Source organism: Sorex fumeus, unplaced genomic scaffold (assembly GCF_029834395.1).
Source record: "Sorex fumeus unplaced genomic scaffold, SorFum_2.1 ptg000007l, whole genome shotgun sequence".
NCBI lineage: Eukaryota > Metazoa > Chordata > Mammalia > Eulipotyphla > Soricidae > Sorex > Sorex fumeus.
In genome coordinates, this window is record NW_026606064.1 from 42,841,935 (window position 1) to 42,855,727 (window position 13,793).

General features: G+C 34.2%; 1 protein-coding gene across 1 annotated transcript in view; it reads right to left on the bottom strand.

Moving 5' to 3' along the window:
* The window catches only part of FMN2 (formin 2), a 391,740-nt gene that overhangs the window by 114,404 nt on the left and 263,543 nt on the right, over positions 1–13,793 (bottom strand). Inside the window, exons 9-13 of the mRNA XM_056132042.1 lie at positions 7,274–7,365; positions 7,001–7,130; positions 5,865–6,011; positions 2,532–2,591; positions 2,284–2,404 (exon numbers count right to left, since the gene is read on the bottom strand). Of these exons, the coding sequence (XP_055988017.1) occupies positions 2,284–2,404; positions 2,532–2,591; positions 5,865–6,011; positions 7,001–7,130; positions 7,274–7,365 (550 nt within the window). The remainder of the gene's footprint in view (positions 1–2,283; positions 2,405–2,531; positions 2,592–5,864; positions 6,012–7,000; positions 7,131–7,273; positions 7,366–13,793) is intronic.

The window sequence follows — 13,793 nt, forward strand, 5'->3', positions numbered from 1 at the left end:
AAATCAAAACAAGGAGATACTACCTCACACCATAGAGTCTGGAGCTCATCAAAAAGAACAACCCAAGGTGGTGAGGGTGTGGGGGAAAAGGGACTCTTATTTACTACTGGCAGGAATGTTAACTGATCCAGCTATTTTGGAAGCCAATATTGTTATTACTTAAAAAACAAACTAGCATTTGAGTTTTCATATGACCCAGCAATCCGAAAAACTTGAAATACATATACCACAAGGGTCCAAATGCACAAGTCAGAAAAAAAAAATAAACATCTGTATTCTTATGTTCACTGCAGAAATTTTCACGATAGCCAAAGTCTGGAAATAAACTGTGTCCAAGAACAGATAACAAGATAAAAAAAATCTGCACACCTTTTCTTAAAGATACTACTGAACTTTATAAAAAGATGAAATAATACAATTTGCTGTTACTTAAATGGCTCTGAAGAATACCATGCTAAGAGAAGTTAGTCAGGAGAGGGACAGACACAAAATGATCTCCTCATAATGTGGTATTTAATGAAACAAAGTAGAGGAAAACAAATGCCAAAAGACAACAGAAACAGAATTAGCATTCAGTAGGATTCAAACCATACAGTGAGGACTGGAAAAGGGGACATTGGAACAATGGTTGAGGAAAGTGAACATCTGATTTGGGGAATGGGGTGTGTAGTACTGGGACGCAGTTTTGTAAACCACCTGGTGCCAAAATAAAACTTTAAATTTAAAAAATGAAAACAGAAAAATGAAGAAGTCATTCTTAAGCTTCATCAATGAGCACACATATGCGAAACTCTTTGGGAACATATTCAACAGGATTTCACTCCTCCCAGGCACCTATGACTATTTCTGGGAGCAATGGCACTTAGCAAATACCTGGCATGTATACAGCCAATATAATTATTCTGAGTGTTTAGATACTAAAAATGTTTTTACATTGGCTTTAAACTTATATTTTTAAAATATATAACTGTGATCAAATATAAGAAATCCATAAATTTGATTATTTATCAATTTATCTTTGGATAAGTTTTTCTGTTTGGGATCTTTTTAAATGTTACATTATCTCTTCATTTCTGGAAAAGAATTCCAATCTCCATCTCATTTAAAATTCAACATTAAAAAATAAATAAAAATAAAAATGTGAATTTATTCACTTTCATGCATATTAAAGTTAGAAGAGAGTTTGAATAGAGCTTAAATGTTCTCAGCTATCTGGGCCTGCTCCAGCAAATCGATGAACAATGGGAGGACAGTGCTACAGTGCTAACCTGGCCTAAGGACTGTGGTCTGGAATATATTTAATATAGAAATTCTAATTAATGATAAAACATATTCATATATATATTTTATATTTGACCAAATTTGTGAAAGATGTTCTGTTGCCAGTAAAGTTCACAAATCATGTAATTTTGTTTGTTTCTTTGTTTTTGGTATTGGGCCACACCAAGCAGTGATCAGAGGTTACTCCTGGCTCTGCACTTAAGAATTACTTCTGGCGGGTTCTGGAGACTATATGGAATGCTAAGGATCAAACCTGGTGGACCACGTGTAAGGCAAGTACCATACCCATTGTACTAAATCTCTGACTACACAAGTTATATAGTCTTGAACAAGATTACTGAAGAAGGGTGAGAAAATATTTCTTTATAATTTAAAAATAATACAAAAAATTTACAAAGTGTTTTGGCTATATAAGTGAAGATAAGATGACAGCTTACTCTTGATGAAAACAAACAATATTTACATACAAAAATACTACTTGGAGTGGGATAGGGCACATTCGGTGTTGCTCAGAGCTCACTACTGGATCTGTGTTAAGAGATTACTCTTGGCAAGGCTCAGGTGGTACTGGGGATTGAGAACAGGTCTGCCTTGAGCAAGTCAAGTGCCTTACTCTGTACTATCTCTAAGGTCCACAAAAATACTATTTAATTACTTAATGTTTACACTATTTAAATAAGACTATGTTTACTGGTGAAATTTTTCATTTGTCAAAAATAATTTAATTGTACAAAGCTGTAAACATGACTTTCTCCAAATCATGGAAATCCATGACTACTCAATTATAAGTACAAGTAAACTTTAAAATATGCCTGTCAAGGAAACAGATTTGGGACGAGGAGGGAAACTGGGGCAGAAGTGGAGGGAGGCTGACGTGGGAGGTTGAACTGGTGCTGGAACATTCTATGTGTAATACTCAATTACAAATTTCTTTGGAAATCATTTGGGTGCCTTAATACATTTTTAAAATTAGGCAATACATAACAGCTTATTTTTTGTTACCTTTTAAGTCTTTTTTCAGTTTTCTAAGATCTTTTTGAAAATCTTCAAACTTCATCTGTGAGGCTTGAAAAAGATCCTGGGGCTCTGGTAGTGGAAAGACACACTGTTCTTTCCCAGCATCCTAATGAGCAAGAAGCACACCATTTTTGAACAATTCTATAGTAACATAAATAATTTGAAGAGAACAACAGTAAAGGATACCTCAGTAATATAGAAATAAAAATGACTATATGTAAAATTTCTCTTACCTCATCAAAATTTCGAAGATAATAGGAAACAATATATGACAGAAGGCTTCTACTATTGTCCTAGGCAGAAAGATCAAAGTAAGTAAAATATTTTTAAAATATTATTATTTTTAAAATAAGTAAAATATTTTAAAATATTAGGTACACAGTGTTAAAGGATATAAATTTCAAGGCTCCCTTTATTGGTGAAACTTAGAAAGATATGGAAATTCTATATTTTAATATTTTAGTCTCTATTTCTTATTTTTTAAATAAATAAAATGTTTGTTTGAGGGTCATACCCAGCAATGTTCAAAGCTTATTCCTGGCTCTTATCCTCAGGAATCACTCCTAGTGAGGATCAGAGACTACATGGAATATCAAGGATTAAATCCAGGACCACTGCATCCAGGACCACTGCATCCAGGACCACTGCATTCCCCTGATCTGTCTCTCCAGCTTCTAGTCACTATTTCTATGGAGTTTAGTGGCATAGCACCTCTTGTTTCCCAGTGTTCCCCCTCTAAGTTCAATGGAAACACAGCCAATTAAGGCAATGTAAATATGAATACTTTCCTGATTTTACCGTCCTCATTAAGATTTTAATTTTTGTTTTGCTACATAGCTACTATTTAACGTAGTGGCCATTACAAGCATTTCTAAATAGCTGGGCTAGTAGCTATCATCTAAAAGTAAGTTCAATTAAGGTTCAGAATTCTGCAAATTAGAGTTAAGCATTATTTCCAGTAAATAGAAACTTTCTAATGCAAATATATATTACTAATTATTATATTCAGCAATGGAGAACAAGGATTATCCAAAAAGATAAACAATTAAGTATGTTGTTTAATATAGATAACAAATAATTTAAAACTATTTCATTTATAAGTCTTTAAAGAATAACAATTTTATCTTCATTAGGAAACATTTAGAGGCATGCGTTTCACTAGTTCATGCATTATTCAAAATTATCAGATAACTGAATATAGGAGACCAAACATACATTTTGAATTAAAAAAAACTTATAATATGAACCATAATCATTAGAACATTCCAATTCACAAGTGACTGTTCCCATTTATAAAAAGAAGAATAGAATTTTAAGGTAAAGTTTGGTAATAGATCTATTAGTGAGTTTCAAAATAGAACAGGAGTATTAGTATAAATAATGTTATCTATTGAAGAACATACATAGCTATCATCATAAACATAGTATATTTATAAGAAATGGGATTTGATTGCAAAACAATTAAAGGAACTTGACTTCCTTTTACTTTCTAACTTTCAAATAATGATATGATTATTAAAGGTCAATGAAATACTTCTCTAATGCCTAACAAGAGCCAAGCTTGAGAAAATATTCTAACTGACATGGCTCTATCCATGTAAACATACAAACAGTGATGAAGAACTGACATTGCCATATTTTTAATAGAAAAAGTACCAAATCTGATGATTGTGAATAGCTCTTCTGAGAATGGAAGCAATATTATTATTAAAATCTGACTTCTTGATTACTTACTTTTTACCTAAATTACTCTCTTAACCTTTAAATTGGATTCAATTTAATATGTATGGAATAAGACAATTGAAATATATAATTTTCAGAGCCTATTTCATGTTTATTTTAAAATTAAATGGTATGTGTATAATTATAAATAATTTATGTAAATAATTTTAATGTTATTGGCAAAAAGTCTTTCAATTCTAGCAGCAGTTAAGAACTACTTAAAAACAAAATTCAGACAGAAATATTTGGTATTAAATCAAAGTGATTAACCAGGCTAATCTACTAGAGATTCTGTAAAAGGCATACAAAATAAAAGTATAATAGCATCTGACAAATATAATGATGACAAAACCAAAATTATATCTTGCTTATCCAAGTTTTACTCATTTTTTTTAAAAGCACATGGCCTGGTATTTCATAAAGTTCTAATGGAAGATATTAGGTATATCTGGGTTGACACATGAACCTATTTATTAAAAAAATAAATAAGCTACTGTCAAGAGGAAAAAGTACCTCTTTTGAGGGAAAGTATTTCATTATCAAGGAAGACCTATTCTAAATGCTTCTGTTGTATATACCAGTTGTTTACTTAAACATAAATAATTTAAAATCATGTCCATAATTCCATTTGTCAGGGGCTGGAGATACAGTACAGTGGGTAGGGCATTAGCCTTGCATGCGGCTGACCCGGGTTCGATTCCCAGCATCCCATATGGTCCCCAAGTACTGCAAGGAGTAATTCCTGAATGCAGAGCCAGGAGTAACACCTGTGCCTCACTGGGTATGACCCAAAAAGCAAAAGGAAAAAAATTCCATTTATCATACTGTTCTGAATAAAGATTACTCTATCAGAGAAACAGAATTTTTTTATTTTTTAAAATTTTCCATTTTAGACTAATACTTACTATGGTTGTTTCTTCTAATCTGTTGACTAAAAATTCTTAGAATAATAATTTCAAACAAACATACCTGTAGAAACTGGACAAAAATTTAGACCTTCCTTCAAAATTGTTAATATATTTCCATAAATACATCAAGAAAAAAATGGCACATAGAAAAAGAACTACCCGATCATACTTTATTTACAAACTAATTTCTCTATCTGTAGTCTATGAAATATGAGAAATTCATCTATGCTTAACATGAAAATTCCAAAAATTTATAGAATAATCAAATCCTAAAAGTCTAAAAATTAGTAAATATTAATGGACGTGGTAAGATATAGTAAAAATATTCTTGCTTCGGGGCTGGAGCAATAGCACAGCGGGTAGGGTGTTTGCCTTGGACGCAGGCGACCTAGGTTTGATTCTCAGCATCCCATATGGTCCCCTGAGCACCGCCAGGAGTAATTCCTGAGTGCATGAACCAGGAGTAACTCCTGTGCATCGCTGGGTGTGACTCAAAAAGAAAAAAAATATATTTTTGCTTCAAAATGTTGTCAATTGGGCTGGAGCAATAGCACAGCGGGTAGGGCATTTGCCTTGCATGCAGCCGACCCGGGTTTGATTCCCAGCATTCCATATGGTCCCCCGAGCACCACCAGGAGTAATTTCTGAGTGCATGAACCAGGAGTAACTCCTGTGCATCGCTGGGTATGAATCAAAAAGAAAAAAAATAAGTTGTCAATTAAAATTCAGAATTTAAAATGATATATGCTAAAAATTATTACTAAACTACAAATATACCACATGTTTTCATATTTATCTAGATCAAATGAAAAAGAATCTAGAATATTACCAATTACTATCAACAGGCCTCCTATATTTATAACAACAAATATTTAATGTGCCTACATTTTTTATTAATTTTTAATTTGTCTATATTCATTCATACAAAATACTTACACTGCTTTTGACATCTTTCAACTTTGGAAGAATGTCTAATCCAAAACCATCTGCCTGTCCTCGGGTCTTATTTCCACCATTCATGTAATTGCCAAAGGCAAGAACCAAACCCAGAACCTGCATAACCCCTTGGCCATTTTTTAATGTCTGTTAAAACAAAGACAAAAACAATTTATCTCTTACACAAAGTTCTGTTTGACTTATCTTAAATCTTATACTGATCATTTGGGGGCACATTCAAATTTTTTCAGTGTTCATTTATTTGTATTTCTAAAGTTAACTTTTAAATGGTACACTATCAATATTCATTCAGATAGGTTTTTATAACCTCTAAGTACCAGTCTGGGCTGTTTCTATGATATAACTGCATTGGGTAGGGGTGGGGGACAGGTAGAAGACTGTCTTGAGTACTAGTTATAAATAATTTTTATAGTACTAGTCATAAATAATGCTATTGCAGTCATCTCGGTTATACATACCTCTGAAACAACTGTAAAGTTTGGCATAAATTGTGGAAACCAAAACATAACTCCAAAGATTAATCTGCAAATTTATACAAATCTCTCACTCATTTCTTTCAAAATATGTTAAACTTATACTTGATGGTCACTTCTGAATGTGTCTTGTTTAAGAACATTTAATCACAAGAACAAATAATACTACTGGTTTCTGACAAATTGTTTTAAATATTAATATTAACCATTTCTGCCAAGTATTTCTTTACTTTTCAGAAGAACACTTATCTTCTGCTAGTCATACAACTGGAATTATTAAAAAATCTATTGAAGTTTTCTTCCAAAATAGAAGGGAAGTAAATAAAAAGCCTTTAAATCACTTTTACTTGTATGTCTGATCTATTAGAAGACTACAAGAAGTGAAGAATTTTCATCTTGGTGAAAGAAGAGAGGATAAAAACCTCCAAAGGTGCACAGGTAATGAACAAACTCACACAATGAGGCCTTCTGTTTTTATTTCAACATCTTAAAGATCAATCACAATATGTTCACTTCCGTGAGATTCTAGTTTCAAAATGTTATGGATACTTAGAGTAAATAAAAGAAAAGTATTTTGAAATATAAACTTGACTAAAAAAAAATCAAACACCAAGTTTAATCTCTTTATGGCACCAAGCCCACCTCACACAGTTTTTGTAGCAATTCCAGTTTGCGACGAATTGAGCAAATGTTCTCTGAAAACGTGGACTGAAACAGGATACAAAAGACTCTCTCTGAAAAGTTGGGGATTAGTGATAGTTCATAAAGGAACCTAAGGGGGAAAAGAGACAAGTTAGGAGCTAAAGTACAATTCATGAAAATAATGCTTCTCCTCATAGCATTCCTAATAGTTATGCATAGAATTTAGCCCACTCCTGACATGGGTACCTGTACAGAACCCTAAGGTACTCTTACTGTTCAGGTTTGTCCAGAGATTTGGCGTGTTCCTTGTCTTTGGAGGATCGGCCATGCTTTTCAATTTTTTCCAGCTCATCTGATTGTGCTCTCTGGAAACAAAAGTCAAGTGCTTTTTAAAATCTGGTTATTTAATAGATCCCTTAAATAATGGTGATTTTAAATAATTTTTAATACTGTATAGCTTTATTTTCATAATTCTTGCATCTGTTTGTAGTAAAACTTGACTTAATTCATAAGGCATTTTTAAAGTGTAAATATGTTTAATGTGAACCAGACTGTCGGCAAATCTTCCAAGTAAATGTTACTGACTATAAGTGATCTTCAAAACATTTATTCATTTAAGTATGCTTTAAAACAATAAAATTCTCTCTTTTGTTTTTTGGCTGCTTATAATATTTTCTGAAGTACAAGTATTTCATTTTAAAGTGCTGTGTCCTATTCAGAAATCAGTCAAGTCAAATTTGGAAGCAACTGCATCTTAGAGTTGTTACGTTTACAGAAGAGAATTATTTAATTAACTATTATAATCATTGTTTACAGCTACTTGTTTTATTGGGGGAAAAGAACAGAACATTGAATTCTTAAGTAATGAAATAAAAAAGATTTTTGATACTTCTGCGGATTTTTATTTTCTGATATAAAAATGGTTGCAGTCTTCATTTCTTTGCTAAATATCTCCTTTCACACTTTATAATACCAAGCCAAAAATTTGTTTTTCTAATCTGTTTCTTTAGAAAAGAAATTTTAAAATTTTAACATAAGGTGAAAGAATGTGAATGATTTTATCTGTGTGTGGTCTTACTTTATAAATCACGAAGTTCCAAAAGACTAAACTAGGCCATTTTGCATCTAAATGCATAAAGAAATGTGACTAGAATACCATACTTTAAGACTCAGTCTAGTTTGCAGAATTTAAAATCCCTCCAACATTTTTTTTGTATAAACAGAAAAGCAATTCAGTCAAGAACCTGATGATTTCTAAGCCTCTATAGATTTCCTCTAAACAAAGCTATGTTCTGTTTTATAGTCACTGTTTTCAAAAGCAGGTTTTCAATTAAAGGAATTAACTAACAAAGAGCAGTTCCTTAAAATAAGCTTCTTTTAACATGGAAAATAGATTTGATGACAGATAAGCCTGTCTTCTACGGGTATGGGGCATGAAAAAATTTAGTTTTGAACAAGAAGCAATAAAAGGTTACAAAACATTTAAAGGGGGTGCATTTAATGCAAATACCCAAGCTACTCCAACACACCAGACCCATCTTTCTTGCAAATATGTGACCAAGAAAATACTATAAAAGAACATTACACAAATAAGGAATAAGTTAAGAACAATGATGAGATAATTATACCCAAAACCTCACTAGAAAAAAACTTACTATAAACTGATGAAGCAATTATGCTCATCTGTTTAATTTCAACTTTTGAACATTATATACTTTGACATGGACAAGAGCTGAATGGCTACCAATTCACCACACAGAGCTAGTACATTTCCTAAGTCACCTGTTAAGGCATGTGTAAATATCATAATCTCAAGAGGTACACTACAAAAGAAAAAAGTCAACATAAATTGCAGTAATAATTAAAATTACATGTCACTGTAACTGTCCTCCCATTGTTCATGGATTTGCTCGAGCGGGTCCAGTAACATCTCCATTGGTGACTTTGTTGTTACTGTGTTTGGCATATCGAATACATCACGGGTAGCTTGCCAGGCTCTCCTGCGCGGGCGAGATACTCTCGGTAGCTTGCAGCGCTCTCTGAGAGGGGCAGCGGAATCGAACTCGGGTTGGCTATGTTGGCTGCATGTAAGGCAAATGCCCTACTGCTGTGCTATCGCTCCAGCCCATTGTATAGTCCTTTATCCTCAGCTCTACTGAACTCAGTTTAGAAAGAAAGATATCCTAGTTAACAGTGCTCCTATATGATTGTAGAGAGAACTAGTAATGTATTCATGCCCCAATAAATTCCTTTTTTTCTAAACCGGGTTCTGTAAATAGCACATACAATTTCATGTCAATAAAAATATGTAAGTTTTAAAATACCACTAGCAATTGAATCAGAAAAGTCTTTAAGTACAAGGACGCATATTGGCAAATGTAAGAACTGCCAAATTATAAATTTTACTTTTGAGCTTGAATTTTGTCTTTGGAAAATATTGTCTATTTCCTTTGTAGTTATTGAGTTTTTTGTTTATTTTATTTTTTATTTATTTATTTATTTATTTTTTGGTTTTTGGGTCACACCCAGCGATGCTCAGGGGTTACTCCTGGCTCTGCACTCAGGAATTACTCCTGGCAGTGCTGAGGGGACCATATGGGATGCTGGGATTTGAACCCAGGTCGGCCGCATGCAAGGCAAGCGCCCTATCCGCTATGCTATCGCTCCAACCCCCTCTTTGTTTATTTTAAAGAAAAGGCATTAACCCCACTATTTTTCAGTTATATCTTCATATATGCTGTGTTTAATAAAAAGAAACTAGCTTATTTTAATTAGGGGTTTAATCACAGGGAAATAACTTTTCTGTTATGCAAAAGAAAATGTGCCCCTCTCATTTTGTCACACAGGATTATAAAAAAAGACATACTCAAAAGGTGAGATTTAATAGAATCAAAAACTGCACACTTTATTAATTCTATTCTTAACTGAAATTGATTTTGTTTCCAGAAACAGCATGGTGGCATAGAATTATATAGCAAAGGATTATGTCTTGGTTCCTGTTGAGACCCCAGCATTTTTAACCTACCCCTGACTTTCAGAGCCTCAGTGCAAAGGTTTACATTCTTAAAAAGGCAGATGACTTGATAATGTTATTAGGCAAAACAGTTTTTCACCTTATAAAAACCCTTAAAAAAATAAAATGCAGGTATGTCAGGTCATACATGAAGCATTCAGAGACTTAACTAAAACTGTCCTATCTACCTGATGTTTAATTTTCTCCAATAATCCATATCTCTACTGACAGAGTCGCTATTTCACAAAATGGTTGCCATGCCTTTAAAGAACACTGTCTTTTTAAAAAGGTTGCTTTGTTATAAATAAAAATATAAATTAATTTCAAATACTAACCATAACTCTACCTCCTATAGTCAGTTCTAATTTCATTCAATGCTTTGAACAAGATAAAATTTTCCTCCCTTGTCATATATACTATGTATTCTGACTCTTTCTAATGTATGAAGGAAGGATGAGAATTTCCTCTTAATAATTATTACTCTTGATTAATTTCTAAGAAGTTACAAATGAGGCATACAATAAATGGTTACTAATTTGTTGATCACCAAGTATGAAGTGAACCTATCATGATAGAGGTCTGGGTCTTGCTTCCATCATTCTACAAACACTGCTCCCCCTTTTTTTTAATTAAAGAATTTTGATTTATGAGGTTGTTAATAGTTGGACTTTAGACAAACACTGCTTTTTTTAGTGCAGCATGAGATTAAATGAACTATATGAAAGAATCCTATACCCTTAAATGATCAGTAGTTTAAGATATTTGCAGCATTTTTTCATATTTTAGGCTTATGCTATTTTTCCTGTTATGAATGATTAGAAGAGATCATTTTGAACTGAAGACCATTTTTGACCAAACAACATATTAATGCTAAGTTTTTCTATTTCCAATCAACAATTATAAAAATTTCTAGAGCCTAACATCATAATTGTGTCATCCTTTGAAACAACAAAAAAAAATAATTTTGTCTAAGTACGATAAAAATGAGGCAAGGCCTATGTTTTAATGAATGTTTGTTTTAGATAGCTTTATAGTTAATGTGATTAATTTCCATCTAAATTTGCTTTGCTTCTTGCATTCTCGGTGAATGGTGAAGGTACAGGCTTCTACCTAACAAGTCACGTCAGTTCTTTTCATAGAATGTGAGTGGGGTTGGCAGAAAGTAAACCTTCCAGAAAAACAATTCTGGTCCAGATGCTTTCATTAGTGATATTTAACACATCTTCAAAGAAAACTATACTCCTCAAGTTCTTCCAAAATATCAAAGTAAAAGGAATTCTCCCTCACAACTTCTAGGAAGCTTATATACCAAAGCAGGCAAAGAAATTACTAAAAAAGAAAATTGACCAATATCCCTGATGAACACTGGAACAAAGATTCTCAACAAAATCTTAGTGAATTGACTCCAACAAAATATCAAAGGATCATATACTATGATCAGGTGAATTTCATCCCTTTGATGCAATAAACACAAAACAAAGTAAGACACTATTAACAAAAAGGCAGTAACTGGCAGGTGGTGCTGTTTATCACTGTTTCACCTAGCACTGTGTTTCCTCTAACCACCCCCCACTCCAAACACCCGTGCACGCACACACACACACACACACACACACACACACACACACACAATCACATTCTACACTCATACACCCCACCCCTAACTCTGAATAGGCACTTGACTCTCTCCTACTCCGCAGAATTTAGAGCAGAATGAGGTGATTTGAGGTGAACACACTCTGACTGGAAAAATAGATGAAAAAATATAAACACATATTTCACCAGAGAACATCCAGAAGACAAATTAGCACATTGCAAAGATATTCAACATATCTTCCAGTTCAATCCAGATTGCATCAAATTGAATGACTTCATCATTCTTTGCAGCTGCATAGAATTTTGTATTCCATTTTGTACATTTTCATAATTCATTTATCTGTCTTCGAATACCTAGTTTGATTCTATATCTCAGTTACTGAACTAAGTGCCGCAATGAACAGTGTGCATATGTCCTTTTCAATGACTGTTTTTATGTCTGGGGGTAGATATGGTAAGTGAAGTAAGCCAGATGAAGGACAAATGCAGGATGATCTTGTTTATCTGTTGTATATAGAATAACTGGACAAGGAAATGTGATGTAGTAAAAGGGGCATATGCCTAGATCACTCTTGAACTCCAGAGTATAAGGAGGTGAAAGATGGAGAAAGAAAGACATTAGGAAGGGAAGTAAAAGAATGTGGAATGGAAGTAACTGGGGAACAGGGATCAGAGGCTTCAGATACATGGATAATATGGAGGAGTAGTATAGCTATAACTCAAACTACAGAGTCAACAACATTGAAATATAATAACTAAACTTTAAAATGTGCCTGTCAAGGTGGGAGGTTGGGTGTGGGAGGTAGGAAGGAATATGAGAACACTGGTGCAGGGAAGTTGACACAGGTTATTGGTGGTGCTAGAACTTTATATGTCTAAAACTAATATCAATAACGTTTTTAATCACATTTCTTTATTACCTTTTAAAAAATTAAAAAAGACATCCAATACCATTTGCAATTAGAAAAATCCAAGTTAAAACTTCAATGTATTATTATTACATCAGTTATAACAGATTTTTTAAAAATAGTGATAGGGGCCAGAGTGATAGTACAGTAGGTAGGGTGTTTGCCTTCCACACAGCTGACCCGGGTTTGATCCTTGGAATTCCATACGGTTTCTGGAGCACCACCAGGAGTAATTCCTGAGTGGAGAGCCAAGAGTAAACCCTGAACGTGAGAAGATGTGACTGATATCCTTACAAAAAAATAAGTGATGGTAGCAAAAATTCATCAAAAGTGGATCTCTCCTAATATACTTCTAGTATACTAAGAATATCACGATCACGATCACAATCATTCTGTTGTTCGTCAATTGCCTTGAGCAGGTACCAGCAATGTCTCCTCCTTCCTAGCCCTGAGATTTTAAAAGCGCCATATTCAATGCTCTTTCAGGGCTAGGAGAATGAGACCTATCATTGTTTCGGGTTTTTGGCATATTGAGTACGACATGGGAACTTTGCTAGACTCTGCTGTGCGGGCAGGATACTTTCAGTAGCTGTCGAGTTCTCCAAAGTAAAAATGAGATAATAAGATAATAAGCTTCCAGGAGCTGGGTTTTATAGTCTCTGGGCCTTGGCTATTTATGGGACCACCTGGCGCCGGCAACAGCTGGTGGGTATAACGCTTACCTACTGGAAGATGGTGGATCTGGGTGGAGAAGACCCAGCCCCGATCCAAGCAGACTTGGAGATCTCAGCCCCAGGACCGGCATGCCTGGGTTCCTCTGCCGGTTCCTTCATGCACGAGGCTTGTCTGGACATGTGGAGAGTGGTCTCAGCATGGCTATGGCTGGTTCTGGAGGTCTTCGGCTGCCAGGGCTCTGCTTGGGGCAGAAAGGGAAACTCAACAGAGTCTCCTGCCACCGTGCCTGGCTGCCCTCACTGGGGCCCCCCGGATGGGGTGGGGGCAGGTTGAGTTTCCCTCCCTGCCCTGAGCAGGGTCCTGGCAGCTGAAGACCTCCAGAACCAGCCACAGCCATGCTGAGACCACTCTCCACACATCCGGACAAGCCTCATGCATGGTACCATCATTCTGAAAAATGCTTCAAAAGTGTTTTACAAAGTAAACATACCCTAAATATACAACAAAGCAACTGAAATTTGGAGAATTAGCAAATATAAAATGTAATTTTCATTGAAAAAATATAAATGTACATAAATGTTTTTAACAATCTTATTTATAA